Source organism: Siniperca chuatsi, linkage group LG5 (assembly GCF_020085105.1).
Source record: "Siniperca chuatsi isolate FFG_IHB_CAS linkage group LG5, ASM2008510v1, whole genome shotgun sequence".
Lineage (NCBI taxonomy): Eukaryota > Metazoa > Chordata > Actinopteri > Centrarchiformes > Sinipercidae > Siniperca > Siniperca chuatsi.
The window spans coordinates 31715708-31729739 of NC_058046.1; the positions used below are offsets into that span (position 1 = coordinate 31715708).

The following is a 14032-nucleotide window of genomic DNA, read 5'->3' on the forward strand; positions in this document are numbered from 1 at the left end:
ATTCACAGTGAATTTCATGCTTTAGAGCATAATAATAGAGCCGGCGTGTTAAGATAGCGGCAGGGAAAAGAGTTGTGTGTGAGCCGCTGCAGTCACGGAGCCGGTGGACACTCACAGGATGACTAGAATAGCAGCTTGAGCTAGAGTGTGATGCAGCTGGATCCTGTGTTCATTGGCCATTAAAGCTAGGGCAGGTAATATGTATTTCAGAAGCATTTTTTGCTATATTTGTTGAAATTCTCTTTCCATCCCAAAAGCAATCAATAAATCAAATGCTCTAAAAAAAATAATCTGTGGCTGTCGCAGGCCTGTAATAAAGCCCAGCCTATCTGTCTGCCTACCTGTGCGGACTCTGCCATGAACTCACTGCGCATGTTGTGTTTCAGGGCAGTGGCTTTGGAGGGAGGCCTGAGGGAGGGGGTGGGATTATTTCGGTCGGATACTTTCAAAATCTAGCTGTCTCTTGCTAGTTTCTCCGTTACCTACCCTAGCTTTAAGTCCTTCTATTTATGTTTTTTACACTTGTGTTTTTTCAACATTCCTCTGACAAATTATAACCAATCTTCTACAAACTAAATATTTGAATGAGCCCAAAACAAGTTTTTATTTTTTATGGGATACCATTACTTGGTATTAGTTAGTACAAATCATTTTCTGATGCCCCAAAAATGTAACTTGAAATAATTTAATATAATGAACGTTAGGAGAATATTTAGTCGAAGGAAGCCCTATTAATAAGTGACCTGTAAAGGTGCTGGTAGGCAGTTTTTCTAATGCATTTAAATCAACATCAAAAATTAACGTTTAGTGTAATTAAAGCAGGAGCATCGGTGAGTCAGTATGCATTTTTTTGGTAAATTAACAAGAGTAATTCTTACATTATTTCTTATTCACAGCTGCTCTACACTATGAAAAACTTCTCCTTTAATTCATTAAACTCCTGCAGCCATCTGAAGGCAGCAAGTCAGATTTGTTGATAAATCTGCAGCCTCTGATTTGAGAAGTGCCTCACCTGAGCGCAGTGCCATTATGCATGGCTGTCCACTGTGTTTACCTTGATTAAAATAACCTGAAAATTACACCAGTCTGATAAAAATTGTACTTAACTACATTACTTGAGTAAAGAGTCTTACTTCCATTACACCAGTGAATGAGTCAAAAGGAAAAAAATATAAATCAAGTTAATGCTTGGCAACAACGCCCATATAAAAAGGACAGTAAAAGATTTTACACGACCTGCGATATTATGAAATTATATTCAACAGAGAACTCTCATAGTATCATACGCTGGTGTCCCTTGGATCTGAGAAGATAGTGAATGCTCCGTTCGGATGATGGATGTATAGCTTCGCCGGGTAATACAGGCTATACTTGACTCCTCCATCACACAGTCCCACATCACGTCCCGAAAAAAACCACAACATTGCATCAACACCTGGTTATTATAATCCGGAACATCCTCTTTGTCGCGTATTCCAGGGGTTGCTTTTGGCCCCCGGCAAAGTATCAACCCTAGGAAGAGCTCTGTCCCAAGCAACTTGGGGATGAATTTGGAGATGAATTTAGTGGGTTTCTCTTCTTTTTCTCCCTTGGGTATCCCCACATTTTTAATGTTGTGTCTACGGGAGCGAGCTTTCAGGTTGAACACTTAAGTTTCCAGCTAGTTGTTGAAATTGCTGAAGTCAGAACACTTGCTTTCGAGATGCAGAGTGCATCATTTATGAATATTGCAGTCAAAACTTCCAAAAATCATTGAAATTTCACTGTAGGTCCTAGAGAGCGGAATTCTTTTCTGCACATCCACTAATGTGTGATAAAAGTTTGCCTCACTACAACCTACGGTCAATTCTGTCACTCTATATTTTTCAAAATATGCAAAATCTATTAACATCTATATCTCCACAAGTCTTCTTTCAAATGCTACCTACATTGACACAGACACTTTGGATACTAGATATCACATTTCAAACGGTGTTCATATCGGTCAAACGATGAGTCCGCAGTGACATTCAGTGTGTCACTGTAATTAGTAGTGTATGCACAACATTTTCTATTTCACCAAAAGTTTGATCAAACTTCACCAAAGTATGACAATACACCCGAAACCAGCAGAATGATGTTGGATTTTTTTTTCTGAATTTTTTCTCAATTTTAATCACCAACAGTTTTAAGTGTTTTAAGTTTAAACAGACAAATATACCCCAGTTTTGCACATGTGATATCAATGCCTCAACTTTTGAGAAGATGTGTAGAAACCACATATCCCCAATGACTTCCCATTCAAGTCAAAGGTTGCCTATTGTGACCCCGTGAAAATGTATTATTATTTTTCTCTGCTGAAAGTGTTTGTGCAGCAAAAACTGTAAGACCTAGAAACATTAAAAATTCCATCCACTACTCAGGCTCATAGACAGTCAATGACTGAGGTGACGCTGTAATAATAAAGTTTACATTTTCGCAATTATCTCAAAAAATGGTATGGCCGAGAGTCAAAATGCTTTCATCATTTTAATCTCTCAAGTAATCGGCATCTGGTCTTCTGCTCTAAAAATGTCAAATGTTGTGGGGTTTTTTTCCTCAATTTTTTCAAAATCCTATTTTCGACATCTCATCAGAAACCACTGGGCCAATCGTCCCAAAACTTAGTCAGGATCATCTGCAGACTTCACTGATCTTAAGTTGTTAAAGAAATTTCGATACACCAATCCGTTTCAGTTATACAAGCCAATCAATTTTTAGCAAAATAGCAACAAATGGAGTCATGTGAAACACTCTTCACTGCTTCATAAGCTACATCAAATGTTTCTGAAAGTAGATTTATATACCTCAACAGAGCATCAGCATATAGGGATGACCAGGATGAATTATTTTAAAGAAAATCAAGAGTTGCTTCTTGTCAATTAAATAAGAAAAAACAAGCATCCAAATGTTTGCAGTCTGCTTGGACCCCGGCCATTGACGCTTGCGACTATATTTTTTATTTATTATTTATTTGCCACAGTTTTCATTCTTCATTTTGCTTGTGTTTTGTCTATTTGCATATGTTTTCTTATGTCCCAGTGTGTTAAGGTCTCTCAGCCACCGTAATGTAGGCTATTTATGTATTTGAAACAAGTAGTGAGACTTTTTGATTAGAACAGGAACTTTTAACTGATAACTCTGAATGACAGTATGGTTCTTTATATAACATGTTCTGCTTCATATCTGAGTAGGTATTAAACTTTGCGATCATGTAATTGAGATCATAGGCCAGTTTAGGCCTGTGACATCAGCCTAATTGGTGCAACTGGGCAATCAGTTGGCACACCTGGTATTTACACCTCTACCTGCTCCTGATGATGCTTTTATAGGAGCTTGAAACAGCAAATGTGCCAATGCTGTATATTATTTTTAGAATATTTGAAATAGTTGTAAGTCTTAGTTGTAAGTTAAAGAAAAAAATAGCTAGGAAGTAATTGATACAATTGCATATATTAGAAAGACAAATAAATCTGATTGACAAGAGTTGTGACAGTGTTTACTAAAAACTGTAAAAAAGTAAAAGGGTTAGGGTTAGATTTTTACCACACCACACACTAGTAACACTGATCATAGTGGTGTGGCAGTAATCACTGACTTAGTGTAAGCAGTGTGTTTTACCTTCAAAAGTTCTGTTCCACATGCGTGACGTGATCTCTGTTCCGTTCTTCTTACTGTATCCATTTTTCATGGCTTCATGCAAGGCGATGGCATACAGCAACATGGCATCATGGAATCCCTCAACAAACATGTTGACCTGAAATGGAACATAGTCATAAAGAGGAAGTGATTGTACAATAGCTACAATACTGCATAATGCACAACAGTCACAATGTCTTAAGACAATTTTTACAATGTATGCTTTGGATAGTTGATAACTTAAATTCAGTAACGTAGTCCTGGCATTGTCGGTGGGGCTCCATGGGGGAAGGCCTGACCATCTAATTTTCTAAGCCCCTTCCAGACGAAATTGTTATATTTTAACCCTTTCATGCATGATGTCCACTACAGTGGACAGAGATTTGGATACCATTTTGAACCATTTAAGTTATAGTACCATGTCCCAGTAACCACGTGGCAGACCCCCAACGCATTGTCTACAATTCCATTTGATTATTATCTTGTATCTCTGTCACTGACATATTGCTTCATAAGTTCAAAATAGCGGAGGTAAGACGAGATGCACCAAGTACCTCAGGAATAACTGTCCTTTTTATTAAGATAAAAAGGACAGAATAAAATTTTCACAACTATTTTCACAACTGAGAATGACTTCTGGATGGGAGCCGAAACGTCTTGATTCTGAAAACAGTGTCCAGATGACTACGACTGAAACCTTTTCTACGATGTCCTTTTTATTCTCAGAAAACCAGACATAGTGATGCCCACAGGATCTGGGCATCACTATGAGGCATCACTGTTGGTGAGGACAACAAGTACCTAGGAGTCCACCTGGACAACGGACTGGACTAGACTAACAAGAAGGCACAGTGCCGACTATAGCAGGCTCCTAACCCTAACCCTGATGGATGGCCATGGATTTTTGTACAGACTTTGGTGATCCCCTGACTTTTCATCTTGCACCATCATCAGGTCAAAAATTTCAAAAATTACCCAATACCTCTAAATCTACAAGATAGATTTGAATTTTTTTGGCACAGACATTTATGGATACCAGAGGATGAATCCTAATAACCCCTTGACTTTTTCTCTAGCACCGTCATCAGGCCAAATATGTTCAACATGCTAGTTTATGAACAAATACCTGCAAAACTATGGAACTATCAACAATCACCACTGACATTTAAAAAATACTATGAGAAAACACAAGCAGCCCACCATGACCAATAACAGTTTTTGCTGTCCCCACAGGGGAGCTGTAGCAGCCATAGCCCCAGTGTGTAGTTACATCTTTGAGGAGGGGCAGGTCAGCTTCAATGAAGCCTATGCTGTAGCCATGGAGCTTACGCACATAGCGCCGTAACAAGACGACAATGTGCTTTTGTAATGCACTGTCAAGTTTGCAAGCTTTAATTTTATTTCTGTTTCTAAATATTTTGAATGTTATTTTTTGCAGCCACAGAGCAGAGTGATGATAAGATGAGGCCGGGACGAAGACAGATAAAAGTATATTTAGCAAGATTATTTTTTTTTAGGTTGCAGACCATGTGAGTTAAGAGTCCTTGTAGCATTTAAAGTTATTTTTTCAGGAACTAGAATGTTTTAGTTGATTTTTTTCATTGTGTCATGTGTTTTTGTTGGTTGGGAGCTTCTAGATTAAGGGTTTTATTGCCCTCCCAGCAACCTTTTCCCAATTTAGGTGGGCCACTTTGTACTGTTTAACTCCCAGGATGAAAATGAGATCACCCCTGTTTTTAGCTGCAGCTGCCTTTTTTCTCTGGTTGAAATGAAAAACATCACTGGCAGCAGATTATATCAGCTGTCGATAATTAACGTTAATTCCACAATTTGATGACAGGCCAAAATGAAACTTGCTTTTTGCTAGCTGCTGGTGACTGTACTCAACAAAACACAAAAAACCTTAGTGAGATAAAAGAAACATCATGCATCTCTGTTGCAGCACTCTATGGCCGTGAGTGGACTGTGTTTTTGTAGTCCAACAAGACCAACAGTGATGTTGTCAGTGATGAGCCATCTCGATTAAAACGATCTAGTTGATTGTGTCAATTTTAGGAGTTGGAATCTCCCAGTTACATTTTATATTTTTATTTTTGCATATCATATCAGCATTTTAAGATGATCAACTTAATTCTTAATCAGATTAATACTTAGTTCTTCTTCAGAACGTCCAGCCTTTGGATCAAGTAGCTGTTGAAAAATAATTATCTTTAACAGCTGTTGTTTCGATGTATCAGGTACATTAATCAACATTTTATATCTTCTGCTGCTCATCTCATTTTTAGGTTAGAGCTTCAGATTGTGAACATAACTGATACTCAAAACTGTTTCTGCCTTCTCAGACATCCAATAGGTGATCACTGATTTTTGAGTTTTAGTTATTTATAAATGTAGTAACAAATGTTGAAAGCTGAACCTAAAAAGATTTGGTACCAGATTTGATGAGCAGATTCAATAAAATGCTATATGAACCCCAACCCCCTAATGAAAATGGCTGACTTCCTTTTGGGTTTAGAATATGGCTCCAAGAGGCTTTTTTTTAAGTCTAGAGATGATACATCTGCCTCCCAATTTTTGTACATGTAGGTGAAACGTAGCGTGAGGGCTAATTCATTGAAATTTTGTAGGGGGCGCTATCGAGCCATTTTACCACATCCAAGCCAGGGACCCGTATCAAACAACAAAATACACTGTGTCTGACGCATGTGCCAAGTTTCGTGAGATTTCAAGCATCCTTGGTTCCTCAAAAACAGCTTTGTTTTTCATGGCGAATAAAAACGGTGAATGATGAAAACTCACAATCTTCACTGCTGAGTATCATCAATGTCTTAAGGCCTTTCTGCCCAAATCTGAAGCAGATCTGCTTAATCTCCTAGGAGGAGTACATCAAAGTATAAAACGTGTCATGTCCTGCTGCAGGTGGGTAGTGCTATGACTATGACTGAATATTGGCCTGTGGATGTCTTCAGGGCTGGGACTCTAATCAAGCATGTGAAATCTAGTCGATGTGGAGTAGAGTTAACAGTTTCTTTTTTCATGTTGAAACATCGAAATACGCCACGTCGCCACGGACAAAAACTCACAAGCTTCATAATATCACATTATCAAGGTCTTAAGGCTTTTCTGCCCAAAGTTGAGATGAATCTGGCCAACCTGCTAGGAGGTGTACATCAAAGTATAGAAACTGTAATTTCCTGTTGCCAGTAGCTGGCGCTGTGACTATGACTATATTGGTCTGTAGATGTCGTCAGGCCAACATGTGAAGCTTAGGACAGATTTGACCATGTACAGTCCAGTTACAAACTACTTCCTGTTTCATGGCAAAACATGGAAATTTGACACCACACCACAGCTACATACCAAACTTTCGGTCCCAAAGGTCTTAAGATTGCACTGCTGAAATTTCGATCCAATTAATACTCTTGGAGGAGTTTGTTAAAGTACGGAGCCTGTAAATGCCGAAAAATGCCCTAAAATTGCACATTCAATTCAAAATGGCTGACTTCCTGTTGGGATTAGGATATGGCTCCAAGAGGCTTTTTTGTATGTCTTGGGATAATACATGTACCACCCTAATTTCTTACATCTAGATGAAACGTACCACGAGGGCTGCTTCGTTGAAGGCTAACTTCCTGTTGCCAGTGGGTGACACAATGACTAATATTCATCATTGACCTGTAGATGTCAGGCTGGGACTCTTATCAAACATGTGAAGTTTGGGACAGATTTGACTGTGTACACTCAAGTTACAACAACTTACAACGTGTCATGGTGATACATCGAAATTCAATACCACACCATGGACACGCCGTTCAAAGAAAACACACAAGCTTCACAATATAGCATCGTCAAGATCTTAAAGTTTTTCTGGACAAATTTGAGGTGGATCTGGCCAACCTGCTAAGAGGAGTACGCCAAAGTATAAAACGTGTCATTTCCTGTTGCCAGTAGGTGGTGCTATGACTATGACTGAATATTGGCATGTAGATGTCTCCAGGCAGGACTCTTATCAAACATGTGAAATTTGGGGCAGATTGGACAGTGTACACTCAAATCTGTCTGCAAATTCATCATACATCAGTCAGTAATATTTCAGAGATTCCATAAGATGTGTTCAAGGCTGAGAAAATAATTGAGTGTGAGATAGACAGACATACGTACACTTCCGCAGTCTTTGCAGTCATGAAACCCAGCTTTTTTGATGGACTTGTTCATTTCCATGGAGAAGTTTTCAAACTCTGGCTTGACTGTCCTGAGCAGTGTCACAGTTTTCAGAGAAGCATAGGCTTGCCTCGCATCATTGTCATATTTATCTCCTCTCTTCCACGAGCCATTGCCTAGAATTAAATTTAAGAGGGACAGAAAAAGGTACATTTTCCACACATTATTGTTAAAAACATTATTGTTTGATCAAAATAAATTTTTAAAATACTGATCCCTAAAGCTAAACTGCGTGCATCTACAGTAAGGCATCACTGATCTAAGTAGCTGGCTACAGTGTAGTCCTTACCTTCAGGAGAAAAACACAATATTTTAGGAAAGAATAAAGAACAAAAGTAATAAACAAAATGGCAAAACAGAAAACAAAACATTTCACAAAACCAGAGGCAGCTGTTTTAAAAGAGAAAAAACTCTGAACCCTGCCCAGTTTCCTATTGCATCAAGTAGTGTGCCATTTATGTAAAGAGGCCAAAAGTAAACGTGTGGGTCAGGGAGGTCAATGGGTATATGTAGCATGTCTGACTTTCACGCTGGATTGTAATACAGGACATGTTAGCAAACAGTTGCTTATTTCCACATCTAGCAGATGAAGAGCAACATTATCAGTCATTTAGAGTCTTGTTTGAGCTACTTTTAGCTCTGGTTTAATCTCCACCAACTCTAAAATATCTTTTAACAGAGAAGCAGCACAACAACAGGGCTACAATTCCAACATTCGTTTTACCCCATATGCGTGTGTAAACACCCTCAAATTAAAGCTGAAAGTCAGCACTTCACACTCAACAGTCATTATTTCATTTAAAATCTAATGTCCCAGATGTCACAGTCACAGGTTGTCATTTTCACATTCTCACAGAGTACAAAGCCAAAACAACAGAAAATGTGGCACTGTCCAAATATATAGGAGTGCACTATAGATTACTAGAAAGCATATTCATACACTGAGACTGCATAAAATGTAAAATAATGCAGTTGGGTTTTCATTATCGCATTAGTTTGTAAAACACACAAATTTAAAAGTAATGACATTCACTTTACCATAAGAAGAGGCATTGAAGAGTTCAACATTAAAGAACATATAATTGCTGTTGGTCAACCGTTGTCTGTGTGCAGCCAGCATGATCTCTCGTATTTTGTCTGCTCCCATGCACATGATCACCACTGCAGGAAAATGACAGAGACAAATGCAGTTATAATCATTAGCCAGATCTTAGTAGCAGTGTTCATTAGATCATTGAGGGAACAGATCTATGACCTAAGAACTATGTTGGCATCAGTGATGTGGCTCTGGATTGGTTAATTTCCTATCTGTCGAACAGGTCCTTCTCTGTAATGCTTGGAGATGCCTCCACCTTTTGTGCACCTCTATTTTGTGGGGTCCCCCAAGGATCTATTGTGGGTCCCCTCCTGTTTACCATATACATACATGCTACCCCGGGCCAAATCATGCGTAGTCATGACATTGATTTCCATGGCTACGCGGATGATACCCAACTGTATGTCCCGATAAAGCCTGGTACCACGTATGCATCCTGTATTATGTCCTGCCTCGCCGAGATTATAAATCGGATGTCCAAAAATGCAATTATGCAACCTAGGTGTCATTTTTGATTCAGAATTGTCCTTTGATGCTCAGGTGACTAAAGTGGTGCAGTCCTGCTTTGCACAACTGAGACAGCTAACCAAGATCAGGTCATTCCTTTCCTCTGCAGACTATTCGATACAAAACGCTGCTGCCAAGCTTTTAACACATACTACGAGAAGTAACCACATCACACCGATCCTTACTGCTCCTCACTGGTTACGTCTGAGAATTGATTTTAAGATTTTACTGCTTGTTTTTAAAGCCTTGAATAGTCAGGCTCTATCTGTGATTTGCTAAGTCCCAATGAGCCTGATCGCTGCTTGATCCTCCTGCAGGGCCCTACTTATGGTTCCAAAATCTGGAATTGTCACTAAAGGGACCCTGTTCTCCGGGACCCTCAGCTGTGGAACTCCCTGCCTGGCGCTCTCAGGCAGGCAAACACAGAATCCTCCTTTAAATCTCTTCTTAAAACTCACTTTTATCGTATGGCTTTTTCTTAATCTGGTGGTATTTGTTGCAATTATTTAAATTATTTTATCATGTTTATATCTTAAGTTCAGGATCTTATTTGCTTTTATTATATGTTTTTATTGTAAATCACTTTGCAATTTTGTTTTTGAAAGGTGCTACAATAAATAAAGTTATTATTATAATTTTCATAATTTTCATCAGTTCAGTACTGACATCTGGGGATCAGTGTCAGTAATTTATTACGAAATAGTTTGATATATTTTTTATTTCGTTTTCATTTTGTCATTAATTAAAGAAATATTGAGTGTGTTTAGGACACATTTTGAAATGAGTAAACAGGAATATTAATTAAAGCTCTGAAGCGTCTTTCTTCTCTGATTTCTAAGTGGATTTATGACATCAGAGATAACGATCTCCTCTGGAAGTGTAAGCCACACTGAATGATATCAATTTGTGTTTCATGTCTGTGTGTTCACATTTGACTTACTTTTGCCTCCCCTGCTACTCTCCGGCACCCCCCTGGGGAGGCTTTTGTCTTTCTCTTTTGGCTTTGTCCTGCTGAATGTCCGTGCCTATTACAGACCTTATGCTGTAACTTCCCAATGGTTAAAATGCCTTCTGGAACGATGAGTTAAATTACAGAGGAGCACAATAATATTTAATTCCCCCATGTAATGTTAATTCTGTCCGAAAAGGGCTTTAGACACTGTTTTCAGATTTGCTTCAGTTCACTTCTTTCATAAAATTGGCCTCCACATGAATGAAAATGAATCACAGTTTGCAAAATGTTAGTACTATGACCACCATCATGTTCTTCCAGTACCTGAACACCTATTCATATTCTTAAATATTTCATATTCCTATACCTTTAACAAGGCATACTTAAACAAAGGAAGTCATAATTTGTTCATATGGAAAATTTAGAATGCTTATTTAAATAAAACTGACAAAAATAAGTATTACATTTATTTCCTTTAAAAATATGCATTTACAGAGGCATTTGGTGCACTTGGATATTGGGTGGGATCAGAGGAAATACTACATTATCAGGTGGGTGTACAAGGCTGTGACAATCATGGCCAATAATATTTGCAACTTTCATTGTCTTTAAATCCAGAGCTCAAACTGCCATGATGCACTGACAGCTTTGGAACCAAGTGGAGGGTTTTCTTAACATATATTTTCATCTAGGACATTTACATATGAACATATAGCAGCTCAAATGTACTGCCATTGAAGTCTTAGTAAAGTTACATTCGTTTCTGGACATGTTGAATTTCCGACAGTCACCATGTTTTCTGTGCCTAATAGTGTGCGATTTTATTTGGCTGTCAGTGAGTTATACAATAACCATCTGCATTTAAATACAAATGAAGTTCCATAAATAAAATAAAAGAAAAAATTTAAAAGTGGCTTGCAGGTTGAATTTACCTTTTTTTTTTTTTTAAGGTTTAATCTTGTTAGAGTTGGCTGCTTTACATGCAGCAGTAACTACTAACAAATTGTAAATAAAATAATCGCCAGTATTTTCTGCATAGACTGACAATTATACCATAATGTTCACAATCCCCAAATATATTTGGATTTTTTGTAATAACAATTTCTTATTTCCCAGAACACCACAATGAATGTTACTCTATCACATCAGGTTGGTCATGACAAACATGTCTACTTGTATTGTAAATATAAATTCAGCACTCCAGGCAACACTTTGGCCAGACTCATCATCTTACACTCTCTACTGCGCCTCTCCTCCCACTGGGGGCGCATGGCAAGTCAACAACATATCAGCTGGCACAGGTGAGGAAAGAACCTGACACAGTGTCTACACAGGAGGCGTTTCAGTCATGTTTTTCAGTCATCCATCTCACACAAGTCTGATGGAACAAATACACTTTTAACTTAATCAATACAGCCGTCTACACAGGCTGTGTAACAGCTCGTGTTTCACTCCACAACCTGATTGCATCTTCGTGATAAAGAACTGAAGCTGATGCTGCTGATGTGCTCACTACACAGCCTGTGTAGACACAGTGTCAGTGCACCTCAGAAAATTGCCACTTTGGTGACTCAGAGCTGCACTTTGCGCCATGCACCTGTCAAATACCAATCAAAATTAGTTGATGACAGCAAATTGTTATGGGGACAAATCCCCCCCACCCAAAAAGAACATGATCTATAACAGACTTGTGAAAATCGGCCACTATCCATAATGACCTGTTGAAACCTAACACGGCAGCACCATTGAGTCTGGTTCTGTCCAAGGTTTCTGCCTCTTAAAGGAAGTTTTTCCTTGCCACTGTCACCAAGTGCTTGCTCATGGTGGGATTTGTTAGGTCTCTGTAAATATTATAAAGAGTAAGGTCTAGACCTGCTCTATAGGAAAAGTGCAATGAGATAACTTATGTTATGAACTGGCGCTATATAAATAAAATTGAATTGAATGGAATTGAATTGAAAACTGAACTATGTAGAGGGTCAATGTGTATAATTTCCACACAATTCCATTTCATTTTAATGCAACCTGGCTGCTATCTGTCTGCAAGATGAGTTAATCCAAATCCATCTCTGATTACATACAATTTACAAACTAGACAGGCTAGAGGGTTCAATGAATCTACTGAAGTATCTACTGCTCACATTCATGGGTTTTGCAGACAAGAACACTGAAGCGAGTCAGTGAAGAGGAGTTACAGCACTAATACCTCCATAGTTAGAACATTCTCTTTATCTAGCTCTGTGCTTCCAAAAAGGTCTCAGGCAGAGTGTGCAGAACAGTGATACACCGCCAACTGTGTTATCAGTGATCCAGTAGTGCAGAAGCTATTCTCATTTGGAGCTATATTTGTTTTAAACATTTAATCATTGAAAGTAATGTAGTGAGCAAAGTGGTTGCCAGGAAATATCAAAAACATTTCTTTCACTGGGCTGATATTAACTTTTTCTTTTGGTGTTCCAGTGATTAAAAATAAACCAACAAGTAGCTACACAAACAAGGGTTGCAAGTGAAAACACAGTAACCCCAGCGTCCCTGTTAATAAGGAAGATTCAGTCTTGCTGGAACATTCCTCACAACTCTGTCATTTAAACACACCTCCTGAAATATCCCTTGAGTCAGTGGGACAAACTTCACCTCAGTCCTGCCAGCACTATAGCACCCTTTAATTACACTGGGCTCTACACACACTACTGGCCCTGTGTAGGCTCTGCAAGCCCTTCCACGGGGCAGTGCTTGCAGCCAGCAATATTTCAAAACTTCTGGATTTCCTTTTTGCTAGGGCACTGATGTTGGTTACAAATTAACTCAGGAATGGGGCAGCACATGGTGCACTTACTGAGTGCCGACAGTGTATTTCAAGTACCCTGTGTTGGCCGTGAACTTGTAAAGCTAGAGCATATGCAAATAGGAGACTGTTGTACAAATTGGTAATGCCATTACTCCAAAAACAAGGATTTATGTTGTTGGATCCGTCTGTCAGAGAGGTGAACAGGATAAAGAAAAGACGGTGGAGCAAGCTCCTTTTAAAATGAATCTGTCTCAGTTGGATGGAGCCAAACCATGACATACAGGGATACTGTTGATTACCAAACTGACTTAATGACTGCTGGATAAGCTGACTGATGATTTCCCTGTTTGTTGTTATTAACGGTATTGTCTTTAATTACATATTGCTGTCTTTGACCCTTAAGGATGAAACTAAAGACATTTGTGGTCATACAGTAAAAGCAAGTCATTGCCTTACAACTATGCAGGAGTCCAAGGGGAGTTCTCTCCAAACACAAAGACTTCATACAGACTCAGGATGGGAGTGCATGTCTCAGGAGGATTAGCATCAGAAATGGACCAATCACGGGAGAGGTGCTTCATTTTTCCTCCTAAGTGGTTGTTACATGTTGTAATATTGTGCAGTTAAGTACAAAAATCTGTAGCAATTTGAGGAGGGGATTTTTACAAACAAAGAACGAGGCACTGGTAAAATGACTGAAAGAGAAGTGGATACAAGTAAAAATTATGTGAAGTGTCAGCTGAAAATGTTAGTTTGTGTCATTCTAAAATGTGAAGGAACAGGCAGGTAATGTGTAATGCTTTCGCTTCAA

At 38.7% G+C, this 14032-nt stretch overlaps 1 protein-coding gene across 1 annotated transcript in view; it reads right to left on the bottom strand.

Annotated features, from left to right (window-relative positions):
• Positions 1-14032, bottom strand: part of npr3 (natriuretic peptide receptor 3) — a 36248-nt gene that overhangs the window by 3529 nt on the left and 18687 nt on the right. Inside the window, exons 2-4 of the mRNA XM_044196682.1 lie at positions 8917-9039; positions 7819-7994; positions 3640-3775 (exon numbers count right to left, since the gene is read on the bottom strand). Of these exons, the coding sequence (XP_044052617.1) occupies positions 3640-3775; positions 7819-7994; positions 8917-9039 (435 nt within the window). The remainder of the gene's footprint in view (positions 1-3639; positions 3776-7818; positions 7995-8916; positions 9040-14032) is intronic.